At 49.0% G+C, this 24,995-nt stretch overlaps 8 protein-coding genes across 8 annotated transcripts; 2 read left to right on the top strand and 6 right to left on the bottom strand.

The window, feature by feature from the left end:
• Positions 1 to 5,138: 5,138 nt before the first annotated feature.
• Positions 5,139 to 7,410, bottom strand: GGS25DRAFT_460451 (XLF-domain-containing protein). The gene is made up of 3 exons (XM_049258932.1): positions 7,318 to 7,410; positions 5,354 to 7,212; positions 5,139 to 5,140 (listed from the first exon to the last, which is right to left on the bottom strand). The coding sequence occupies exon 2, from the start codon at positions 7,199 to 7,201 to the stop codon at positions 5,516 to 5,518; it is 1,686 nt and encodes a 561-aa protein (XP_049113321.1). The 5' UTR covers positions 7,202 to 7,212; positions 7,318 to 7,410; the 3' UTR covers positions 5,139 to 5,140; positions 5,354 to 5,515.
• Positions 7,411 to 8,954: 1,544 nt separating this feature from the next.
• Positions 8,955 to 9,788, bottom strand: GGS25DRAFT_525706 (uncharacterized protein; the record flags this gene model as incomplete). Its single annotated transcript, XM_049264844.1, has 4 exons — positions 8,955 to 9,308; positions 9,391 to 9,504; positions 9,559 to 9,681; positions 9,738 to 9,788. The coding sequence occupies 4 exons, from the start codon at positions 9,786 to 9,788 to the stop codon at positions 8,955 to 8,957; spliced, it is 642 nt and encodes a 213-aa protein (XP_049113320.1).
• A 621-nt stretch (positions 9,789 to 10,409) lies between these two features.
• Positions 10,410 to 12,050, bottom strand: GGS25DRAFT_534826 (uncharacterized protein; the record flags this gene model as incomplete). The annotated part of the gene is made up of 2 exons (XM_049265815.1): positions 11,786 to 12,050; positions 10,410 to 11,686 (listed from the first exon to the last, which is right to left on the bottom strand). Exons 1-2 carry the CDS (start codon positions 11,973 to 11,975, stop codon positions 10,410 to 10,412), a joined length of 1,467 nt encoding a protein of 488 aa, XP_049113319.1. The 5' UTR covers positions 11,976 to 12,050.
• A 1,265-nt stretch (positions 12,051 to 13,315) lies between these two features.
• On the bottom strand, positions 13,316 to 13,945 carry GGS25DRAFT_525704 (uncharacterized protein; the record flags this gene model as incomplete). The annotated part of the gene is made up of 1 exon (XM_049264843.1): positions 13,316 to 13,945. The coding sequence occupies one exon, from the start codon at positions 13,943 to 13,945 to the stop codon at positions 13,316 to 13,318; it is 630 nt and encodes a 209-aa protein (XP_049113318.1).
• A 316-nt stretch (positions 13,946 to 14,261) lies between these two features.
• GGS25DRAFT_508169 (MFS general substrate transporter) lies at positions 14,262 to 17,104 on the bottom strand. Its single transcript, XM_049262446.1, has 4 exons — positions 16,061 to 17,104; positions 15,107 to 15,983; positions 14,939 to 15,044; positions 14,262 to 14,878 (listed from the first exon to the last, which is right to left on the bottom strand). Exons 1-4 carry the CDS (start codon positions 16,487 to 16,489, stop codon positions 14,647 to 14,649), a joined length of 1,644 nt encoding a protein of 547 aa, XP_049113317.1. The 5' UTR covers positions 16,490 to 17,104; the 3' UTR covers positions 14,262 to 14,646.
• Positions 17,105 to 18,082: 978 nt separating this feature from the next.
• On the top strand, positions 18,083 to 19,429 carry GGS25DRAFT_515923 (NAD-binding Rossmann fold oxidoreductase family protein; the record flags this gene model as incomplete). The annotated part of the gene is made up of 1 exon (XM_049263133.1): positions 18,083 to 19,429. One exon carries the CDS (start codon positions 18,083 to 18,085, stop codon positions 19,427 to 19,429), a length of 1,347 nt encoding a protein of 448 aa, XP_049113316.1.
• Positions 19,430 to 19,778: 349 nt separating this feature from the next.
• Positions 19,779 to 21,568, bottom strand: GGS25DRAFT_515922 (DUF155-domain-containing protein; the record flags this gene model as incomplete). The annotated part of the gene is made up of 2 exons (XM_049263132.1): positions 19,779 to 20,218; positions 20,275 to 21,568. 2 exons carry the CDS (start codon positions 21,566 to 21,568, stop codon positions 19,779 to 19,781), a joined length of 1,734 nt encoding a protein of 577 aa, XP_049113315.1.
• Positions 21,569 to 23,079: 1,511 nt separating this feature from the next.
• GGS25DRAFT_525700 (uncharacterized protein) lies at positions 23,080 to 24,525 on the top strand (the record flags this gene model as incomplete). Its single annotated transcript, XM_049264842.1, has 2 exons — positions 23,080 to 23,271; positions 23,413 to 24,525. 2 exons carry the CDS (start codon positions 23,080 to 23,082, stop codon positions 24,523 to 24,525), a joined length of 1,305 nt encoding a protein of 434 aa, XP_049113314.1.
• Between the last annotated feature and the right edge of the window lie 470 nt (positions 24,526 to 24,995).

The following is a 24,995-nucleotide window of genomic DNA, read 5'->3' as shown; positions in this document are numbered from 1 at the left end:
GGGCTGTTTGTACGGTAGGTATTACCTTTGTCTGCTTTCCCATGTAATGTGACCACTTGGTCTTTATAGGTAATGGACTTCAGCCGAGGAAGTGTTTAAACTGTGAACGCGTAGCACTGTACCTTTTCAGTGTCTGTCTACCTAGGTAGGTAGGCTTTCTCTGTGAGCAATTGGTCGAGCAGCACGAAAGGGCGTGGCACTGTGATCCCATGCCACGATCGAGCGGAGGGGTTTTCGTAATGGAAAAATCCGTAAAAAGCTGCGATAGTTTTGAATAAACAGTCAATGTGTTAAGTTGACCCGCTGGTCCCAGCACAACGCTCGTTTACGACTAGGCTGAAGATGAATATCCTTTTATTCAATCTTCTCATAAAAACCATAGCCTTCTGATTGTAGGTATACAGGAAATAAATAATAATGTATACCAAGTGTTGCAGGTACCTTAGCCTTAGGTGCCATGTCTCCACTAGGGCTGCCTGAGATATTAGTACTGCGCCATCGCAGTTAGGAATAAAGCAAGCTTCCTTCCTTCCATCATTCTCTCTTTTGGTTACAACCACAACTATAAGACCAACTTATTTGCACCGTAATGAGAGCGGTGCGGAGCGCTTCCGGATGTGATAGTTTTGTGAAAAGGGGTTGACTATGGTAGAAACGACCAAATTATTACAACTTACAAGTAGGTACCAACTGCAACATCTAGTATAATACTTTCAAAGGCTTACTTAGACGCACAACCTGCCATGTAGTAGGAACACCAGGCAACCACGACAACAGGAAGCTACAAAGACACGCTCTGGTGAGGTAGACACCGCCACCACTACGAAACACCAAAACGCCATTGAACAATGTGGACGTAGGTCAATGATCTATACATAGATCTCGAACACGTACGGTGATCAGAATGAATAGACCAGAGAAATCTACGAGCAGAGGAGACTCCTTTCAAACCTCAAACAGAGAAGTCGGTTTTATTGTAGCCACACTCTCTGAATTCAGCACTCACCTAGGTACCTAACCTACCTACATAGACGTTCTTCACAAATTGGCGATTACCGAGTTCCTCACATCCTCAATTATTACTTTATTAGCCTTACGTATTCCTAGTATTTAAGTCAAGTACACATGCAAGTACCTATCCTGCAATAATACCGGTCCTAGCTAGCGTACCCGGGTCAGTGGATAGGATTCGGGGGTTATATAGGTGTCTTTTTACTTCATTTTATTGCCTATTATTTTCGCTTCTTTTAGAGGTAGGTATCTAGGTTGTGAAATCTGGTAAAATGTGGCATGTGCGTGGTGCGGAGGATGTTCAAGGGGCTGGCACCTGGAGGAAGAGAAAGGGGGGGGGGTTATATTTACAGGGCTATAAGTACATAGGTTAGTCCTTGCTTGAAGACAGCAGCCCGGAGGTTTGTGGTGTCTGGACTCTGGAGAACCCTACCTACTGTTTAATAAGTGTGTGGGCGGTTTGTAGGTACTATGTAATAGAGTACCTAAAAGATGTTTTCAGCCTCTCTAGTCTGCTAAGGTTAAGGTGGTTAGTACTCACTCAGGGCACTCAACACTGTGCACTAGTTTCTCTGCCCCCTTCTACTGCTAGTATCCATGGATAAATTGAACTGCCTAGATACCTACCTTAGTAAATTACCTAACTCTCTAACTACTATGATACCTAGGTACGCACCCATAGCGCACAATTATGCCTACCTAGTCAACTACAAAGCGCACGAACGGACAACTAAAGATAAATTCTAGAACGAAACCGGTTAGCTACGGGTATGTCTGTGCTATGTACACCAGGCCTACCCACCTAACCAGGCTAACATACCTACCCAGATACAGTACCTGCCACTGCAGTCAGGTAACCCACTCTGTCATATATATGATACCAGTAGCTCCCTGTGCTCCTTGTGCTATCAGCTCCTTCCACGCACTCGCTCAAACTCATAAGATCCCGGGCGCTTAGTAGACGCCCGCCGCATGAATGTACTATGTAATTAACGAACGCCTACCAGAGTTTGAATCCTTCCCCCGCGCTGTCTACGCATGTATCTCTAACCTAGCACCTAAAGCCTAGCCCCCTTTTCCCACACTAACATAGGACTTACATAAATTATATTGTTTACTACTGTTCTTGGGACGCGAGCACCGAGGTAGGTCGTGATCAACGTTAGTCAGGTACCTGACCTAGGATTTCCTCGCCTTCTGTAAGTTAATATGGTGCTGTGTAACGAGGGAAATAATAATACCTAGCGGACAGTGGGTAAAAGTGTTCCTTGCCTCGGTTACACGTGCCTTAATTAGTGGGCATTCAATCTATCCCCATATGTAGGTACTACGTATGTATGTATGTATGTGTGTATTTCTCGATATCGGCCCTGTCGATGTTGGCTACTTGGACACTTGTAGCTAGCTAGGTAGCTATGTCTCCTTTTGAGGAAGTCTGACAAAAGGGCGCGAGAATCAGATCGCTAACTGCCTCGCTGTCTGCCTAGGTGCCTACTCTGTTGGTGGCCAGAGATTATACATGGCGCGGCCATAGAGCTACTGGCCAACGGGACATACCTAGGTTAGTTTTCTTCATAGTCAAGTTCTGAACTCCGGCTATGGTTCCGACTGCTAACCTAAGTGTCCAGTGTCACGGGAAGGGCACGTATGGAAGGTCGCTAGGTGAGGTCAGGTAGGGGCTAATTTACCCAGTTCTGCGGATAGTACTAGTTAGGTATGAAGGGGCCTATCTAGTTAGGTACTAGGTGATAGGCTCGCCGTTGAGTACGCTATTCCATGTTATGCTCGGTCCTAGCCAACATACAATAACGATCGCGGCAGTTACCAACTCCGCGAGGATAATAATTCACCCCTCAGCCCCTGTCTAAGAGCTTCCTCCTGCTAGGTTATGTGTCTCGAGGTCCACGCGGCGGCGGTTCTCGTCACACCTTCCTACCTACAGTAACCTAGAGAGATATATATTTGGGGGTTTCGATGAACAATTCCTATTATCCTCCGTGCTACCCACAACGATACGTACGTACTGGGTCTAGAGGCGAGCGGTAAAGGAGGAGGGGGGAGGCGTTTTATTTCTTTTGGAGCTGTGGCTTTTTGGGCTACCTACCTAACAGAGGATAGATCGTTGCTGAGGATTCAATATTACCTCAGGGTATCCTGGTTTGGCGTTCGGCAGAGGTACCGGTGCTCCAGGGATGCCTTGGGTAGCTAACCTTGGTAGATTAGTTAATAGTGATGAATGGCGATTAAGTGCTTACTAGGTACGGTTATGTACCCAGGCATCTTATTGAGAAAGCTGATACTACTCGCTTCCTTCTAATAATAATGTCATTGCCCAGCGGTGCATACCTGTCTGTATAGAAGGGAGATACGTTGGATCGCCGGATGAATGTACCTAACGTTAACGAAGGGGTGTAGTTCCTGATCATCACAGCAGCAGCTACACGCACCTCCTACCGAAAGGCAGACAACACGATCCATAAACCACCTACCTACGCAATAGGGGGGCAGTGGCGGTGACGGGTGACGCGGTTAGTGTTCTATAATTGGCACCGACTCGGCTCTCAAAACGCTCCCAATCCCAAATCTCGCCTTTGCGGGAAAAAGAATGAACTGAACCGGCAGATATCGCGGGATTTAAAAACAATGGGGGTGAAGTAGGTAGGTAGGCAGTGTGATAGATATTTCCAACCTGTCCGTGACGTATGTATGTATATCACACCCGGGTCCCTCCCTACCTCCGTGCATAGAAAAGCGGCAATAGGCGGAGGACAGCCGGGGAGAGCCTATCCCACATCTACGGTTGCACACAGTGCCACACATGCAGGTAGGTAGGTAGGTAGGTATCTAGGTAGAAGAACCGTTGAAAATACAACAGATGCTGACGTCCTACCTACCAATACTATGCACGTAGCTTGGTTACCGAAAAAGTTCCGAAGCAACCTAGACTCGTGGCACAAGGCTGCTAGCAGTGTCGCAGATCTGTAGCATGTACCTAGGGTAGACAGGTATGGACCTCTGTGCTGCGCGCCGCAAGCTGCGAGCAAAGAGATTGGAGAAGAGGCAGAATAGAGAGAAAGGATCTCCACGTTTCGGGGCAAAGGCGTGTAACGACAGTGGAGCGAATAGCTGCCCACCTAGTAACCAGGGCAGTGCTGTGTGTGCAACATGTTATCCTGCCTAATGGCCTAGATACAACTACCTATGTAATGCTTGACGTTATCTTTACGGTCGGTGGTTCACAAAGATTGATGATATACACATGTACTGTATCATCTCTCTCTGGCGTTTTGCCACTCATCGAGTACCTGCTGCTGTGTTTAGTTACGAAAGGATATTCCCTTCCATACTAGGTAAAATGCCAATACCGCTGGGATGGACCGGCGGTGAAAAGCTCGTTACTGGACTACCTAGGTACATATGCACACAGATGGACTTACTAACGTTGTGCAACTTTGTCTAGCTCTATCGTCAAGAAGTCTAGAACTCATGTGCTTTATATATTTGATGTGGCACGAACACTCTATACTTCAAAGTTCAGGTACCTGCCTACCTTAAAGGTATGCAATTCCACAGCACCGAACTCCGAACCGCGAAGCTGGTTTTCCACATCGGAACAAGACGGGTTCAACCAGGGGTCTGTTATTACTTGGTTTAATCAACACATGCATAGAGCACATAGCTATGTGCCTAAGTAAGAAAAGGGTTAAAGAAGCTCTAAGCCACTCAGGTTATGGCTATGGCTGCGTGGTTGCACTGCCATTCATATCTTGGATGGCGGTACCATAAAGGAGTCGGTCAGTTAACTACCCCTGTCGATTCGATTGGTTGGATGGTGTGGGTGTGTACAATGAGTTTGATCATCCTACAGCGTTGAATGATGCGCATGAGAAGTCGTATAGAGTCGCGAGGACGCCCGTGCAACCACCGAGGGACTATTGGTGGAAGTTGGGAAATGAAAGGCATGTTAACGACACAGAATCGAACTGGTCAATGGAGATTTAAGCGAAAATAAACCGCCTTGCCTTGATGTATTGCAAGTATGGTTGCTCGCTTGCTGCAAGATAACGTGAAAGAGCCCCATATGTCTTTGAGGCTCCATGGTATAATTCGTGAGTACTAGGTACTCGTGCTATTCTATTAGATGTGAAAGGTCATCGCTTATTATCGTCATTGTAAATTGTAGGTCTTCTATCAAACACAGGAGGGGGTGGTTGTGGGTCTTGTAGTTTTGAGAAAGGGGGGTGGGCGGGTTGATTCCAGTGAAGCGGTCACTCTTATGGGGTTGATTCAGAGCCATATGAAGCTTATGAATAGATGATAGCAATAATAGAGAAGGACGAACCTTCGTTGAAACCGCTGGGATGGCTAAATCTAGCACAAGGTAAAGAGAGTCTTGTATCCATAGCTCCAACATGACAGGGCAAAGAGTCGCGATATTCAATTTCAAGCGCAATGGCAATCTGGGTATCTATGAACGCCACCAATTCAATGTAAAAGCCGCGCCTCAAAATCTCCTCTTCTTCTTCGTTGGAGCTGTAGCCTTACGTTCGAGATCTCTGGCTATCTCTGCTCTTCTGCGTTCTGCTTTCTGCTCCTCCGTCTCGGGCTCCGCGGCTTCTGCGGATGACTCTGGCCGGTATCGTTTTCCATCTGCGCCAGCCTTGTGACCAATGGTCCCGATCTTTCGGCCCGCAGGTTTAGCAGGACTCGTAGCTGCTTTAGGGCTTTCCACTTCAATAGTTGTCGTCATATTTTGTGCTCCGGGTGGCTCTGGTGTGGCCCGGAGGTTAGACTTGCCACCTATCCGTCCTAGCCCGACCTTATTTCGTTGGGCTAGAGTAGGTTGTGCAGCTGCAGAGGGTCGCGCCTCAAACGTTACCCCTTTATTGTTATCAGAGTCAGAGCTAGATGCCGTTTCATCGTCGTCATCGTTGGGTGGGGGGACGAGGGAGGAGTCTGCTGGAGGAGGCGAGGCCTCTTTTGGTTTACGGATTGTCCCTAACGGGGAATCCGGTAGGTTACGAAACTTGGGCTGTGCTAGTTCTGGTTCGGACTCTGACTGAGTTTCATCTTCATCAGCTGGGATGGTACGAGAAGATTGGCTCGCTGAGTTCTCTTGGTTGGCACGTTTTCCGCCAAGAGCACCAATCCGGGGACGAGGTTTGTCTGGCGAGGGTGCTGGAAGACTATCAGGAATTATTGCTAGGCTGTCGTCGTCATCCGTTGTATCATCAGCGGTCTGGGTGTTACTTTGCTGTTGCCTGCGGGACTGGATATGAGGTGGGGTAGCCTGAACCTGGAAGTCGTCATCATCCCTCTCCCCAGCCGTTTTCGTATTGTGCGAAGGTGCGTCTTGAGACTCCTTTGATGTTTCCATCTGAGGTCTTATGGCGGCTTTTGGGCTAGAGCCGATCTTGGTCCACCAGTCGTTGAGTTGGGCAGAGGCGTTATTCTTTGCGTGTACACCGGGCAACCCCGATTTTGGAAAGGCCATGTGGACCAAAGAGGACACGTCCTGAGGAGGCTCTTGGTTCGCACTCAATGCTGAGCTCCAGTTGCCTTCATCAAAAACAGCGAGACCCTTGACCTTGTCCCCAGCCATTTCACGATTGACTTTCCGTTTGCCAGACAGTGCATTGAAGACTTTGTCTAGTCCGATTCCCATGGCATCTAACTTGTCGACTAGCTTAGCGATAACGGCGTCCTTTTCCTTGAGTCTCGTTACGAGGTCCTCGATCTCTAGAGTCCGTACATGTTGTGCTTGGATTAGGGGTAATACCAACTCCGAGGCCAGACCAGCAGGCGGGCATTTTGTTAGGTGAATGGGCCATTTAAGTGGCTGGAAACCTTTAGGTAGCACATAAGTGACGTGGAGAATGAGACTATCTGACGACGAGGCAGCTATACTAAGACTAGTCTTATCGTAGCCTTTTGACGTGGGATCAAAAGCGGCGTTGAGCTTGGAAAGAAACTCAGTCCATTGAGTCGGATCTCCAAGGCTCAAATCAATACTCGTATCTTCCTGTAAACTTCGTAATAGGATACCCTTTCGGTCAAGACTCTCGACCCATACGTTGGCAAGATCGGTGACGTGGAGTGTGTATGACGAAGATTCAAAGTGCGGTGAGATCATGAGGACCGGCAGGCCTGGAAATACAGGCAACGGATGCCACTTGGTCCCCGTTGCCATGGTTGAATATTCTATCGACAGATGACAGTTAGTTCAAGTGGATGCCTAAATATTTGCGAAAATTATGTACGATGGATGGATTATAGGTAGATGGAAAGAATTACATAAAATCGTACAAACAGTAGAAGAACAGATGAGTTGAGTTTAACTATCGGATGGTGAAATTCTCAAGTGAGCCCTGGTCCTGGTGACAATATTGAAGCTGAAAGTGCGACGCATACAGTGTCGTATACAGTGCCGACTATTGCAGCCTAAAGGGCACACGGTGTATGCACGTGATGTACTCAGACGCTTTGGCCCATCCAGGTTAGTGATAGTCTTAGTACTTACATTTTAGGTTAGTTCCACTACTTATGTAATATGCGGCTCTTGGAATGTTCGCGGCAGGCACAGGCAAGCCAGGGCGCATTTCTTTGCCTAAGCTACCTAGGTACCTACATATCTATTCATTGAATTTCATTCACATTTAATGTTGTCCAATCTCACATCTTACTACAGATCTTACTACCACAGCAGTAGCAGGCTATAATCATTCCTCAACTCGGGCAAATTACTTACGCGCGTAGGTAATAGGTATGTATGTATGTATGTATGCCAGCAGGTCATCATATCGTAGACCGGTTACACCTCTCTCTCTCAGCTATCCGCAGCCCCTATCCTCACACAGCTAGACGACCCCGAACCAAATACCCTGCCTCTAAGAATAGGAAAGAAAGGCAAAAGGTAAGACGCTAAGAAAGCCGGCTGCCGAGCAAGAAAGCCAAAAGTAGAATGATGAGCGCGCATGGAAGCCTTCTGGAATACGCCACGCCACGCATAGTATATTATCTTCCCCCCTCCATCATTCTCTTTTTATCACGTCGCACCGCCGTGACGCACCGAGCCGCCGACGACCGCAGCAGCAGCTCTCCTTCCGCGGAGGCTACTTGCACCCCCTGCTGCCGTCTGCCTACGCCCTTGGCGGCATCAACTACCCGGAACATGCAGCCCACATGGCCAGCGAGTCTGCATACCTAGGTTACGTACTATCGTCAGAGGCTGATATCTCTGATGTGTAGTTAGCGACACATGTACCTACTACCTAGGCATGTATGTATTCAGCAAGTACTAATCTACTTACTCGGTTTCCTCAACGCGATCTTGTAGACCTCATTTGCGACTGCCATCGCCGCTGTGTAACCGCTGTACCACTTTGGCATGCACACATGCTAGACGAGTCACGCGGCTCAACCTGCTGACCTTCAGTTCGCTTCGCATAGATACCTACCTCGGTGTCGCCTCGGGATGAGGCTCATGCGGATGAAGGGGTAAGTTCCCCGATGCATAGCCTAATGTAGTCTCACCTAAGCGATTGGGCGACCGCTCAGTATCTCTATCATGAGGCGAAAGCTAGAAGACGCAGAACAACATCGTGGTTGCGCCAGGAGGTCCGATCCACACCCCCTCCCCCCCTTTTCTTCAAACCTGGCGATCGCAATATTCAAGATTCGTTCTAAAGGATTCTTTTTTCAGTTAAATCTTATTTATCAGTTTTTATCAGTTGATAGCAATACCCGTTTCGGGAAAATGCGAGTCAGAAGCTGAAAGTAAAGATGTCTCGAGCCTACACGATATAATCTGTGTAACATCCCTGCTTCCATCCATTTCCTCGACTTTTTACTGGTGAAAATCAACTCATAGGACAGAATAGAAAATCTTTAAACGCGACATCGCTCCAGACAGGCGAGAAATATCACAGTTGCACACCTATAGCTTAACAATCAGCATCTTTGCCATCGGAACCAACAATCACGTTCCAGCGCGCATCATCGAAGGCCTGCCCCTGAGTCCACGTTGCAGGCCCCAGCCATCCATTCTCGACGCAGTCCATGTTTCCAATGAACAAGAGCACCGGCCAGGCAACTTTAGTACAAGGAAAGTCGAGGGGTGTGTCGTTGTCATTGCACATCCAAATCTTAGAGCCGGTACGACAGAAAACTTGGGAGCACTTGCGGGGACCTGCGTCGACATGGCAATTTGCATCAATTAGCGACAGGTGATCATAGCCATACAGAGTTTCGAATCGATTTGCATGATCAAAGTTGGGGATGTTGCAAAGTTGCTTCACCTGGGCAAGATGTTAGTATCAGATTCTCACAAGACAACTAGGTACCTACTAGTCAAGGTCAAGTAGTATGGTGGAGTCTTACGATCGTTTTTGAAGGTTCACTCAAGGTTTTGTCTGACGAAGGCACGGTGACATTAGATTGAAAGTCCTTCCACGTGAAGCCAGGCTTGATTTTCTGAATCTGGTCAAAGACGGCCTGCCAAATATTAGATCAAATGTTGAGTTTAACTTCGCAACAAGCATGGCTTACATTCACTGGGCCGGTGAAAGTCATCGCCTCACCACCTGGCTCTATGGATCCTGTCATGGAGAAGGGGACCTCAGTGTATCCATTAGGTAGTATCTTAGGTGAGTTGGTGATGTTGAAGGCGCTCTTCACAGGGTATCAGTCAACTTTTGTATGACTTACAGGAGGACGAGTGTACTCACTACGGCCTTCACAGCCACCATAGATCCAGCAAGGATAGACTTGATGATCATTATGACGAGGAATATCAGTACTCAATTGAATAAGAATTAGATCACAGATACTGTGGAGATATATATGAGAGGCTTTGGGTCTTTACAGTTCGCTATAGGGAGATGAGAACTCGATGAAGAGAGAAGTTGAAGTAGAAGAGGATTGGAAGCTGGCTGCCATGCTGTACATAGTATAGATGATTCAATGTTCCTAGGACTATACATGCCAGTAGTATCTAATGCGCGCACCTGCTACTTGGATAGATGCTCAAGTAGGTGTGCAAATGAAAAGTGGGAGAAAAGTGGACGGCTAGATCCCTGAAACTCTCTCTGAGCAAGTTTCTACTTGTCTAATACATACCCTAGGTAAGGAAGTAGGTAAGGAAGTAGGTAAGGAAGTAAAGTTGGGTAGGTACAATTGGGAAAGAGCTGGGAACAGTGAGCTAATAAAATGTTTCATATTATTTAGTAGGTACGAATAAACGATTTCTCTCCGTAAACACGCTGACCTATGGCATAATTAAAAAGTACACGACTACCCAACATCAAAGTACTATGTACCTATCTAGTAGCTTTACAGCTACCTACCAGTACAAATTCAGGCTCTTATACAAGTGAATCTTTGGGTGATGCACCGTTGGCCTAAGAATTTTCCGTCTTTAGTCTCTTGTTAGTGCCAGTTGAGCCGTTACCGTCTCCAGTTCTCTTCTTTCCAGTCGGTGTTTCCTCTTGGGCCCCGTCCTTAGACTCCTCCTTAGTACTAAGTATGTTGGGGTCGTCGGAGTCTTCGGGAGAGAATGGAGTCTGCGCATTTGTGTCTTGGCCTGGATAAGGGGGTAGATTTCCCAGGTCAGGTGCCTTGCTGGCACCAGTGGTATCTTTACAGGTAGGCTCTCTGATAGAGTTTCTTCCTTCTTTCCTTTCTGGTCTCTTCTCAGGGGGGTTTTCCCCATATACACATGTCTCGGTCACGAAAGTTCTAAGCTCGTTTGTTAGCCCTGGGGTCTCCCACATGACAGCTTCTCCGTTCTTATCGTATTTTCCCGGTTGCCACATATGCACGTGGCTTCTATCGGGTCGCAATAATCTAGTGCCTACAGCCTTATCTCCATGCTTGAGATTAGACACGGGCTCTATCGCGATTTTGGTTGTATATGCCATACGCTTGTTGACCTCCATGGCTGCGATACCGATCATGTCAGCGCGCACGGCATCTGGGTTGAACCACCCACGTGTTGGGCCCCAGAAGGAGCATGGGTGGCTACCGGGCTCTTCGCAGTAGCGGTCCAGAATGCGGTCCATGAGTTGTCGGGCAAGATCGAAGCAGCGCAGGCCCGAGCTCCAGTATTCAAGCTCTCCTTGATGCTGGACGCTGTTCATTGGTGGTAGCCACACCTCCTTCTTTGGATCATCGCCACTCTCCATACCAGCCCTCGTTAACATATACAAGATTCTGTTGTAAATCAGAGTCGATCGTTTGTCACCATCAGTCTGGTCAGGGTCTAGGACAGCGATACCCTCAATGGAATTGAAGATATTCAGCTTGATTCTTTTCTGGGTCACACAATCACCCTCTTTCCAGTCAGGGTTTTCTACCGATCCCTGGTTGAGGTGGATGACAGCTAGGGCCCATTGCATACGGTTGTCCGTCATATAGAGGATGGGCCAGAAAATGTACGGCGCCCTGAACATGTTCTGGTAATCTTCCTTCAGGGTGTCGTATGACTGAATGCTAGCTTCAGGTAACTCTTCTTCTAGAACGAAAGTCTGGTATTCTTCCTCTGAAAGGTTGAATCCTAGGCACATTTCATAGCTCATGATTTGAATGTCGTTCTGCACATATGAAGGTAAACGCTCGCGCAAGACTTTAAGGCACAAACTCATGGACTCGTGGCTGACATCCGTTGTACGCGAGAGTTCTACATATGCTGTTAGTAGCATGTCCGTTGCTTAGTAGCCAAATACTTTTTTTTTCTTTTTTCTTTTTAGGAAAGACAGAAAGCAAGTCAATTACTTACGGAGCCTATTCAATACATCCAAAGCTATGATGATGCTCTTTCTGGCCTTCCAACCTTGCGAAAGAGGCTCCTTTGTGTGGGATTTCCATCGAGATTCCACATTTGCCAAATCTGGTCTCATGGGAGTTCGGTTGACGACATACGAGCGTTGAAGCTCCAGTCTATCAGGTCCCTCTTTAGTAGTAGTCATGTTTTCTATTCTGTTGTTACAGGTAAAGCTTGATAGGTGAGTAATCCGGTGTGTATATAATTCAGAGGTAGAACCAATAGATGAGTATTAGGTGATTGATACGTCTAGTGTTGCGTACTGCGTGTTGAGCGTTGCGTATTGTGCTCTATCAATCTATGGCACGCACAAGCGAGCTATTATACTAGTTATTTCAGAAGCTTCTTTGTCCAAGGTGTTTAGGATGTTAAAGCGTTTGTCTGTCTTTAGGTGCATCACAGTGTTTGAGGCTGCTACAGTTTCCATGTGAAATCCACGGATGCTTTTGTGCCTTAATCAAATTCCTTCAGACATTGGAGAAGCCACGAGGTTACCTAACCCACTTCTCCGGGAAGAATGTTGTTTGAAAACCCGACCGCAGATAAAGCGATTGATAAATTCAAGAACCTCCTGGTCGTATCGTTACAATTGACCATGTAACTATACTATTCATCCAAGGACTTATAATTACTAGGTAGGTACCTACCAAAGACCTTTGTAGCTGTTAGTAGGCCTGAGAACTGTCAGGCACCAACTGCCCCTGGAGGAAAGGGGCAAAACTAGATGACTAAGGTATTTATGTATTAATAACCTTGGAACATAGTTAATAATTCACTAGCTACCTACCTAGGTAGGTCTATATGTAATAAAGTTCTAATTTCATGTCCATAACTTCAATAGATCGAATGCGAATAGCTTCAATTTTCAAAACCAAGTATATTAACCTAGGTAAGCCGCTCCTGCCAGCCTTCAGGTACATCAGAAAAAGCACTCTGCAAATACTCTTCAAATAAGACCATTCTACAATTCGCAAAGTTCTATGCCAAAGTAAGTTTATAACGGTGGTCTGGTTCGACAAAATATTTACACTAGTGTCGACTAGGGAGAAGGGGGAGGGGTCAAAAGGGGGCATGTGGGGCGTAAGAATACAGCTTTTCAAGTGGGAATGGGAATAACTTCAAGTTGCAGGACAGGAACCAAATCAACGCAAATTGAATATATTAGAGCTAACACGTTTTTGCGGATAGCTCAGTTTTAGTAGAAAAAGACTCAGTCTTAGATTTAACACCCGCTAGGTTAATCTAATGATACCTAATATGCAACGCTCTATACCAGCTTCTCGTGACAAGTGACACATATATAACTTGTAACTATTAAATACGCCAGCCTCTATATACACACGATTCCAAAACCCCAATCATTAATTTTACCAAGCCCAGCCTAAGCCAGCCAGCCCGATCCCGTTTAATCCCGTCCATTCCGTCCCAAAACTCCAATGCAATACCAATATTAAACCGCGACCCCAACCCAAGCCAGTCCAACCCTCACGCCGTCCGTCTCCACACCATAACATTATCCAACGCGCCCTCGCACCCCAGCGACCTCAGCGCGGCCCTCAGAACAATCTGGTGCTCCTCGTCCAGCAGCTCGGCGAACCACGGCTCGAGCTCATCCATCAGGCCCTTGCGGTCGAGCCACCACGGCAGCGACGCAATATACCTGATGACCCAGGCGAACGTGCGGGCGGCGTACGCCGCGCCGTTCTGCAGGAAGATCTCCAGGTTTGCGTGCGCCATCGAGTTGAGCTGGCCCAGCCTCTTCTGCGGGGGCGCGCGCTCGGGGACGTGCGCCGCCTGCCTGAGGTGCCACCTTGTCGCGCCCTGCTCCGCGCGCTCGCTCGGCGTGATCCTTGCCTCGGGCGCCGGCGGCGGCGGCGGCCCGTTGGGGACGTAGGCCGCCTGGGCGTTGGCGAACTCGGTGAGGAGGGGCCGCAGCGTCGCGAGGCACCGCCCGCACCAGTCGTCGACCACGATGTCCAGCAGTCGGTAGTTCCCGAGCTCGCGGCTGCAGATCCCGTTGCGCTGCTCGAAGAGGCAGAACTCGCTGCGCTCGCCTTGCGCCGACGCTTCCTCGTGCCCGCAGTTGTACTTGCTGATTTGGTAGTAGTAGCACATGGTGGTGATTTTCTATTCGTCTATAACGGGTTCTTTTCTTCTGGAACTTTTGCTTTGTTTTGGTGTTTTTGATCTTAAGGGGTTTGGTTTTTCTCTGATATGGGAATAGCTATGCAAGTGTCTATTTATGATTATTGGTATGTGTCGCAGACGAAGATGATGACGGAGTTGGCGATGTAGTAGATATGGTTGTTAGAAAATGAAAAGGGGGGTTTGCTGGTGCCTGCCATGCAGTGGGTAACTATATTCATAAGTAGGTATAGTTAGATAGTAAAGAGCGTTGTTTGGGAAGGGCAAAATAAATGTTTAGTTTTCCCCAAAAAGTTCAAAGTGCTTGATATCTGAGATCCTCTTATTCAATCTTGACACCTTTGTTTCGATACGCATCACCTGGTTTCAAGTAAAAGTGGTGTTTGTCGTGACCACAATGAGATTATCATCTTGGACAAAAGCATCAAACGTCCTTTCGGCGTTTCCCCCCTAAATATACCACGATCTCGCTAAAAGTGGCTTCTATATTCCTTGTTACCATGAACAAAGACGGGCCGAGCCAGTGGGCGCTATGATGTAGGAGTGTCTTTGTTAACTTGGTATAATGAATTTACAAGTAGCTAACGTAAAAAGAAAAAATACAACAATGCTAAGAACACATATTTACATTTATCATCTGGTATCTAAGGGTTACCTAGGTACTAGTCACTCTAGTACACGTAGATGAAGTCCTCGTTCTGCAGATCTGGAAGATCGTTTAGACCATTGTCATCCTCGACGCTCCTTTGTGCATGCTCGTTCTGCTCTAGCTCAATGGTCTTGCTGTCTTCCATCCCCGTCCTCTTCATCATGGACTCGTCGATAATGACGGCTTGCTTGCCGAGCTCCACTCGTCTCTTGGAGTGCTTGTTGTTGAGTAATAGGAGGTACATGGGGATAAGTCTGTGTTGATTTGTTAGTAAGCATATGGCGGCATTTGGAGTCAGGGGTAACGAAACGTACAGTCCAAGAGCGCCGACAAGGACGAACATGATCAAATTGGCAATGAGACCAGGTCGATACATTGGTGCATCCTTAGTGTTGTATAATAGAGGGCCGATAATGTTTCCTACTCCGATATTAATCCACGAACATTGCGACTTCTAGTTAAAAAGGGAGTTGATAACGTACCAGTGCACATTCCCATGAACATAACAGCTGAGCTCGTCTTCTTCTTGGTGTCACCTCCAGTGTTCTGTGCTGACCAAGCAAAGATCATCGGAGTGATCGCAGCAAAGCACTGCACTAGATAGTAACCCAACAAGAGAACTCCTTTGTTGCCACCATCGGTGCGGGGAACAGTAAGCATGATGATAGTGCCCACGGTAGGGAAGCAGGCAACGCCAGTAAGAACCACTCCCTTGCGGCCAAGCCGAGTAGCGAGCCAAGCGGAGCCCACAATCATGAAGACCTGAACGGCGCCCGTCGGCATGCTGAACAGAATAGCGTTGAAGTTGCTGTAACCGAAGTCCTTGATAATCAGGTTGCCGAAGGCGCTGATGCCACCACTAGGGATTGAGATCGCGACAATGAGGATAAACCACAGCAGAGTCTTGATATCCGTGAGCGTCTCCTTGATGTGATCCCACTTCCACTGCCGACTCGCGACACCCATCTGGTTGGCCCGGAGACGTTCTACTGCGATAATACGCTCACGCTCGTTCAAGTACTTGGCCTCCATGGGGGAGTCAGGCATGAAGATGATGAAGATTACGCCGAAGATAACCGTGAGGCAGCCGCAGAAGATGAAGATGGTCTGGTATCGGTAGATCTTGGTAGATACGATGTGCCCGAGGCCATATGTCACTAAGCTGCCGACGATGAATGTTACACCGTTCATGGAAGTCCAGTACGAAGCTCGGAGGGTTTGTTCGGATCGTCGCCACCACATCTGTGTTACTGCCAGGCATGACGGAGCGATCATAGCTTCGAAGGAGCCGAGGAAGAAACGGAGGGCGAGGAGAGATTTGAAGTCAGTGCAGGCGGCCATAACTGCTGCGCAAGTACCCTAGATAGCATATAGGATTAGTTTCTATTTAAAAACAATGTGAATCTGGCAGTCGCTGAGACTTCATAACAACATACCCAGCAGATAATAGCTACTCCAATGACTTTTCCGGTAGGCAGTTTTACGAGCAGGAAAGCAGCCAGAGGCTGGAAGATGAGTTGTGCGATGTATAGAATGGATCCGAGCCAAGAGTATTCCAGAGACTTGAGATTCGCGTCCTCCATGATGCCGAAGATGGAGACATACGAGAGGGCGGACTTGTCGAGCTGCTGGAAGAAGTAGGCGCCTAGGATCAGAGGCAGAATACGCATGTCCACACGCTTCAGCACCCTCTTCTCCTCTTCATAATCGAACGTAACCTCGCCATGTTCGGCGATGAACTTGGCAGCCTTGTCTGCTTGTGTGTTAACAGGCTGTGGTCGATCGGTAGTCTCTTGTACAGGCGTGATGACATCGGCGGTGCCAACAGCCGTAGCTGGAGCTGGGCTTTGTTTATCGTCTGCCATGTTGACTTCCAGTTGTCGATTCTCAACGCGTACTTATGGTTAATAAAGAGACAACTGAGAGCTAGGTTGACACTCCCTAAGTCCACGGGGATAAGCCAAATATAAAAGACAAAGAGCTATCAATCTCCAAGCAGGGGTGGACACAAAAATACGACCGCTGCGTTCCTTTTATGATGTTGTGGTCCCAGATACCTGGGAAGATCTAGACGGCTGCAGGTTGGGGATGCGGAGATGCTGGTCAAGGGAACGCTGGCGGTCTGGGCATGGAAGATATTCCCAGGATAGTTACACTTTCGAATTCCCCCACGCGACAATTACCTAGGAAGAGAACATTTCCGTGCACCAAGCTAGGAAATCGGCCCTTGGGTCGGAATTTACATAAGTATATGGCTAGACCATGAGCTGAACCAGTTATTCAGCTCTGCCATTCTCCCCCTAAGTACGTAATCTGCTATCCATACTCCCTATGTCACCGTATACGACAGCATGATAGTCATCATACTAATTTCAACACCGAGGCATAGAGATCTAATCTTAGACAAGTATAAGTCATAATTAGTTAAAGGGGTTAACTGTATCTTATTGGTGGAAAATTGACTATACCGAAATATCATAGGTCAAAGGGGAGCGCTAGATGATAGCCAAGGTATTAAGAGGATCAACCCCCATTTCCTTGTCTTCCCCAGGTCGACCAACTTCTAGCGGCTAATCAGCCATCTGACTCTCCCCGGATGTCTGTTACCAGAACAGTTTAGCTATACTAAAACCCCAGACCTCCGCATTCTGAGTGGGGGCATCCCCAGATGCGGCTAAAGGGAATCGTCCACCTCCTCGTTTTCGGCAAATATCGCGGCGATTAAAAAAAGGCAACGCGTCCAAGTCCATGCTTTTCTCTTATTAGTCCCCAACCCATCCTAGCTATCTTACCATGCGACCAGGAACCTCATCAAAAACATCACTAGATGGCTCCATACACGTCACCAGACTGGCATCCCCAGCTCTAGCGTAGGAGGTTTGTCTGACAGATTATAGAATACCTAACCTATCTTGGTATATACTACAGTAGAGTCTGAGTAGACAGCAGAACCCTTGGCTATTGTGGGGAGAAAGACGACGCTTCCCCAACCTTCCCCAACCCATCACCACCACTCAGTACCGGCTAGCTACTTACATAGTAGTACATAGTATTAGCACCTCGTCGGTTTCGTTACCTCGTACCCCGACTTTGTCCGAAGCAAAAGGGGAGTCGAACGACCATCGCCTATACCCCCCCACGCACCGCATCCAAGATACCTATCGGACCGGGGGCCGAATATACCTGTCACTTTGACACGATAAAACCTCTAAGACATTACCGTTCTAGCATCACCGAGGTGTCCATCACATCGCATCACTCCAAGCTTAAAGGCCCGATTTCTTTTTTTATCTCTTTTTGTTGGGCTCCTTTTTTTTTTTTTTTATCTGATTCGTTTTCGTTTCGTTTCCCTTGCAACTTGCTTGCTTGCTTGCTTGCGTGCAGTGGCAACAAGTTTCACATTCTCGGGAAAGGAAAACGGGAAACAGGAAAAAGGCATTATTACTACCTACCAAGAAATGGCCTCCACCACCGCGCCGCTCCGCCCATCCCCAGCCCCCGCAGCGGCAGCCGGGCGGAAGCGCTACGCGATCGTCGGCACCGGCGGGCGCGCGATATTCTTCTACACCGCGATCGCGCGCACGTACTCCGGGACGTCGTGCGTCGTCGGTCTCTGCGACACGAACGCCACGCGCATGGCGTACGCGAACTCGAAGCTGGCATCCCTCGGCCACGGCGCCGTGCCGACCTTCGCCGCGGCAGACTTCGACCGCATGGTCGCGGAGACCAGGCCCGACGAGGTGATCGTGACGACGATCGACCGCACGCACAGCCAGTACATCGTGCGCGCGCTCGACCTCGGCTGCAGCGTCGTGACCGAGAAGCCCATGACGATCGACGCGCCGCGGTGCCTGGCCATCTTCGCGGCCGTGGAGCGCAACCCGGCGCAGCGGGTGCGCGTGACCTTCAACTACCGGTACGCGCCGCACAACACGGCCGTGTACTCGCTGCTGCAGGCGGGCGCCATCGGCGCCGTCACGAGCGTGCACTTCGAGTGGATGCTCAACACGTCCCACGGCGCCGACTACTTCCGGCGCTGGCACCGCGACAAGCGCAACAGCGGCGGGCTGCTCGTGCACAAGAGCACGCACCACTTCGACCTCGTCAACTTCTGGCTGCGCACGCGGCCCGCCACCGTGTACGCGCAGGGGGACCTGAAGTTCTACGGGCGGGAGAACGCCGAGCTGCGGGGCGTCCCGCCCTCCGCCATGTATGCGCGCGCCCGTGGCAGTGCGAGCGCGAAGGACGACCCGTTCGCCCTGCACCTCGAGGACAGCGAGCAGCTGAAGGCGATGTACCTGGACGCGGAGCACGAGGACGCGTACTACCGGGACCAGAGCGTGTTCGGGGACGGCATCAGCATCGAGGACACGATGAACCTGCTGGTGCGGTACAAGAACGGCGCCGTGCTGACGTACTCGCTGACGGCGTACGCGCCATGGGAAGGGTTCCGCGTCAGCTTCAACGGGACGGGCGGACGGCTGGAGATGGAGGTCGTCGAGAACAGCTACGTGAACTCCGGGGGCGACCAGGCGGCTGAGGGGTCGCTAGAGCGGAGGACGATCACCCTACGCAAGCTGTTCGAGAAGCCGCAGGAGATCGAGATCCCTGAGAGCGAGGGTGCCCATGGTGGTGGGGATACTGTGCTATTAAACGATATATTCGGCGAGCCGACAACCGACGAGTATATGCGTGCTGCAAGTCACATCGACGGTGCCCTATCTATCCTAACAGGTATCGCTGCGAATAGGTCTATTGCTACGGGGCAGGTGGTAAATGTTGACGATGTGTTGAGAATACCATGAACGTGGATGATTCACTCAACTAATTATGATTTATGATAATGGGGCACCATACAATAGACAGTTTACAGTGATCAAATGCAAGTGTAATCATCTGGTAAGGCAATAAAGCAATAATTGACACAAACGTACGTCGAATACCCGGCAACAGATTCGCCAGGTACCATCTGTATGGGTATCAAAATATACAAATTCCGTACAGCCATTCTCCGTGCTCCCAGAATGCATTGCAAACGCTGTCTATGAATGCCTACCTGCCTAGGTAATAAATAAATACTAAATACTGTAGGTTAGGTAATTAAGGGTTCGTAAGTTTGTAGGCAGGTAGGTAGGTGAGCATGTAAGGTGAAAATCAGATGCCAGCATATGTAGTGCCAATGTAATCCGCACCACATAGGGCGACTTTATCTTCCTGGTTCAAGTTCACGCCCCACGATCTTAGTTCCTCGAGGGTGGCATTTGATCTCACAGCCACCCATCCCTCTGGAATAGCAACATTGTTGCCGCTATTTCTATCTCTTGTCAAAATACCAAATCGCAAACCGACTTCTGTGACGGTTACCAAAATGCTGACAACAATGAGAATAATAATAATCCACGTGATAGCGCTCATCTTTGAATCGGCGACCGAGTCTGAAAGAATCTCGGCAAGGTCGAGGAAAACACGGCATCGCTCATTGAGGACTTTGGTGCGGAGATCAATTTCTAGGTATTCGCGAATGGCGACATAAAGTGGATGTAAAGTTGGTTCGGAATCCCAGAAGAAATTAGGGACGTCAAGAATATTAGATGCTAAACAAATCGTAAGCTCAAGTATAGGAATCCAATGCGGCAGGATAGATACTTACAGAGATTGATTTCTACACGACTCTTGAACAAACGACCTAGTATCTTGACAATCTCGGTTCTCGTCATGTTCAACTCCCCAGTGAGAGCTAACTGTTTTGGTACGTGTTGTGCATTAAGCATAGTTTCCGACATTCTCTCTTCGAAGAAACACAACTTGGTACTCTGAGCGATGGCATGGCTAATGGTGAGCTTCACCATGTGATCGGACCGCGGCAAAAGTGTGATCATATCATTGAATATTCGAGGTCTCTTCACATCCGCATTATACTCGAAATGAAATTCTTCCGTTTCTACGTCGCTCTGGTCAAGGGGGCGCATAACCAGCGAGGTTCCAGGCTCCGTCGTCTCGGCAAATGTTATATCGGCCAATATAGCCTTTTCTTGTGCCTCGGTGAAATTCCAAAAGACGACAACTCCGTATGAAAAGACGAACATCTCAGCAAATTGTTTAGCGTCTGGCACGATTCCGGTTGTTGGACTCAAGGCTTGTCGATCCTGATCATCATGAGTCTCATTATCCCGACCCCCGAAATGGTCAGACTCGTTTCGATAATCGCCATTCTCCCGGTTAGGGCTTCCGCCTCGCTCCGGATAGGCATATTCGTCGTAATATCCCATATGTTCGTCTCTTCGTTCGCTTCGTTCAATCTCGAGATCAAGGACGGTTTTGCCTGTGCCCGGGGTCTTGAGGATTGGTCGACTCCGGACGCGGCAGCCGTCCACGCCGGAAAGTAGAGGTAGATGGTAGACTGTATAGAGACAATCGTCATAGAGTTTCGTCTTGGCATCGTGCTTTTTTCGTAGGAATTCTGAGGTTGATTTCATCTTGTAGGATTGAGCTGTGCAGTATGCCGTAAGCCTCGACAGCTTCTCGGTTCTCTCGAACTTTGGTAATCGTTCCGCATAACTCTTGCCGCGTAGTCCGCCCCTTTTCTTCAAAACATCCAATTCTTCATCCTTCAACGGCCTTGATTCATCTTCGCGGAGAAGAGATGCAGCTTCTTCGTCGGCATCTTCTATCTCATTGATCGTCTCGGGTAGTAACACTAGCTTCTCACTGATTCGTGTTGTCCGCGATGGCATGTTATGTTGCCCTGTGCGCGAAGCAAGATTTGGAAGACCTCCGCCGCTTATTTTTCGTACGCCAGTGATGCCACGTGGGCCACGAGCTGGGGGGATACGAGGTTGGCCTGATGGTATTTCGGAGGCATATTGTAGCACATTGTCGACGGAGATGAAGCGCATTGGCGAGCGCCCTTGGGCTCCACGGGAGGAATCGGCCTTGGCCGCCATGTTGAGGTAAGGGGTTGACGTAATAGAGTTGGGGATGGTGGTGATGAAATCAGAACAAGAGCTTTTGCCAGGACAGGCTGTTCAGTTGCTAGCTAGTTATTTCGTGTGGGCCCTTTATTTCATATCTCGGCATGGATGTATTATAGAATGTCGTAATGGAATGGCTTTCCTCGAATGAATTGACTATATATCATGAAGGTCAGTTGTGATGAATGTTTATGTTGGATCATAAGATGTTGGATTATAAGATGTCAGAACACAAGGGGCTTTAGATTTTATTGACTTTATCATTTTACGACAATGCTCCTTTTAGTTTCCTTTTTAGTTTCTTTACTAAAAACCTTAGTAAATAACTAGATGGCCGGCAAGGATCATACACTAAAATGCTAGGCGCCCCTACGTCATCCATTTACACCACAAGCACATGACTAAAACCTTCCTTATCGATAATGATTTGCATCGTGAATGACTAAGCAGTACAACATCACCCCCCTATTTTCAGTGTTTTCCATCAAGATTATGTTATGAGGCTATGCTACTTTTTAGCATGAAAGGCACGATTCCTCTTCACAGTGTATTAGATATACCACTTCTTGGTCCCCTAGTATTAATGAATTCATCCTAAATATTGTAACGAGATTATATCATATCCCACTCTCTAGAACTATATCAACAGCGACGGGTAGCTCATGTTATGTAGTGTCACTCTTCTATGCTCACTAAACGTTAAAACATCTCTTATCACATCTCAAAACATTGACTAACATCTTGAGTCATTATTGCTATAATAATGAGACTCATAATAATAGGCTCATAGCTAAAGATCACAAACTTGGTACATTCCTACCTTACATTATGGCCTCCTTTGTCCCTTTCAGTTCGTCTCAGTATACCCCTTTTCAGGCTATAACTGCTGATGTGTGATGTTCACAGTCTCATGAATATAGTATTCTCTAGAGCTCTCAGTGTAACTCAATGCCATCATGGGTCCCATAAACTAAGGTATCCAAGTTAGGCACTGTAAGGCTAATCCCAAACGATGTCGTCGATAGCTTCTACCAGTAAAACGACTACTTGCCATCGAGCAAGCAGTCGTTTTTCGACTCGAAATCCATGGGTGCCACTCGCCATGATTGCACCCCCAGGTCTGCACCTTCCTTCAGTTGGCTTCTCGGCAGGGAGCCCCAAGTACATTGTACAAGGAGGGCTGATGTCAAGCCGCCCAAGCCGCAGATGGTGGACGATGAAGCTCAGACCGTGGCAGCAATAATCCAATTCTTCTTCTAGTTCAAGTGTTCAATTGAATTGTTCTCTTCCTTCTTATTTTTCCCTCTTCTTCCACAGAGTCTCCCAATCCGCTTTGATCAACAGCACACATATCTCAAAGAACAGAGACGAGTCTTCTTTCGCGCTCATCTCAATCTTTGCGATACTAGACGAAGCAGATATCAAAAGAAAATAAATACTTCATTCTCTCACTCTCCTCAAGCATCACGAAAGAAACGGAAATCATGAAGGTCCTTAGTGTTACCGCTATTCTGAGTTGCCTCGTCGCGCTTGTCTACTCTGTTCAAGTCCAGAACCCCGGCGAGCAAGACAACGAAATTACAGCTGCTGGCATCGAGCCCCAGCAGCCATCAACCACGCAAGCCGTTTCGCCATTTGGTGTGCCCGCTGAATACCAGTTGACGCTGGACTTTAATGTAGTCCAAATCCAGAGAGAATACCCCCCCCCCCCCCCCCCCCCCTACCACCACAACCTACATCTCATCACTCACTCACTCACTCGCCCCCGTAACTTATTCGACCCAAACCAAACTAACCACTCCACCTCGCAAATATAGTCTACCACTAGCCTCATTGACCTAGGCGACGGATTTCTATTCCGCCCAGCTGAAAGCGGCATCCCGCCGCCACCTATCCCACCTCGTTCTCACGCGCGTCCCAGTCCCTACGGTAGCAACGCATTCCAAGCAAGTGCTGATGTCGAAAGCAGTGGAAACTACGACGGCGACAGCGACAGCGAATATATTGGCACTGGAACCAGCAACGGCGCTGGCAACGGAACCGGCACCAGCGCCCGCGCCCGCAATTACACCGGCACTCGCAACGGCAACCCCCTTCCCAACACCCACCCCAGCACCCCCCGGACCCCTCGAACCCCCCAATCCCAAGTCCCCCCCTCAATCCACATAGACACGCACCGGATCCCCCCCCTCGTAATCTGCGGCTCCCTGCGCTCCCTGCCTCCCCCCCTGCCACGAATGTACACGCGCCGCGAAATCAGCGCCCTCATCGCCCGCGCCCTCGCAGACCTAGGCCCAGACGTCCACCCGAACGAGCGCTCGCTCGGCTCGCGCTGGCCGCGCCCGTACCTCGCGGGCCAGACGCGGGCGGTGATCTTCGCCAGCCTGGGCGCTCCGTCAACAGGCACGGGCACGAATGACGTAGTGTCGACGACGACGACGACAACAGGCATGGCGGCAAGCGTGCTGGGAGGCATGGGCGTGGCGGGCGGCAGCATGATGACGGGAGCGTCGATCGGCCGGCCGCTCGAGTACCCGGCGCGGTTCCGCCGCGGGGCGCCGCCGGTGCCGGAGAACCTGCTCGACTCGGTGGTCTTCGACCGCGCGGGGCGGTACATTGGGATGCTGCGGTATCGGGAGACGGGGCACTGGGACTGGTGCTATCCGCGTGCTGTTGCTGATGCCAGCCGCAGCCGAGATCGTGGGCGTGGGCGCGGACGTGGAGAGGGTGAAGGGGAGAGTGGGGACGGCAACGGGATCGACGATGGCAGCCCTCGGTACGCGAACGGCAGCCTGCGAGCTCGCATGCTTAACCCTGGTGCGTTTGCCCCCGTCGTTGTGCACAATGTCCTCGATCGCTGGATCCAGGAGTACGGCTCCGGAAACTTTCAGCCGCCGCCGCCGCCGCCTCCGGGTGGTTTTGGCATTTAATGGCAAGGGTATTTGGGCCTGATGGAAGAAGTAGGGATGATGATGATGATGATGATGAACGTTCGTTCGCTCGTTAAGGAGCCTCTACTTGATTCGGAATGGTACTCGAGTGACAATACGGTTAATGGGATTCCATGTGGCCAGGGTTATTAGGACGAGAACTAGGTAGGATCATGCCTATAGCAGTTTCTTGCCCTGCTTGAAATGAAAAAAAAAAAAAACGATTCCTTTCCTGAACTTCACTAGGTACCGAGTAGTATTTCAAAATACCGTGGCTATTAGGCTTTTAATTCCACCAAGTGATAGTTGTGCCTCCGTAGCCTTCGAACTTCCGTTCAGAGGAATCGCACCTTATCGGAACACTGCATAGTTGACTTGTTATAATTTGGGTCTGTTTCTCATTAGGCCTCTACAGTTACCTAAAGATTATTCTAGGCAAGTCGTGGTTCATCCTGGTAATTCTAGAACGT

This window comes from Hypoxylon fragiforme (assembly GCF_022984875.1).
Source record: "Hypoxylon fragiforme strain CBS 206.31 chromosome Unknown GGS25scaffold_9, whole genome shotgun sequence".
NCBI classification, from domain to species: domain Eukaryota; kingdom Fungi; phylum Ascomycota; class Sordariomycetes; order Xylariales; family Hypoxylaceae; genus Hypoxylon; species Hypoxylon fragiforme.
Note: the sequence above shows the minus strand (reverse complement) of the source record. Positions and strands in the feature narration are given on the sequence as shown.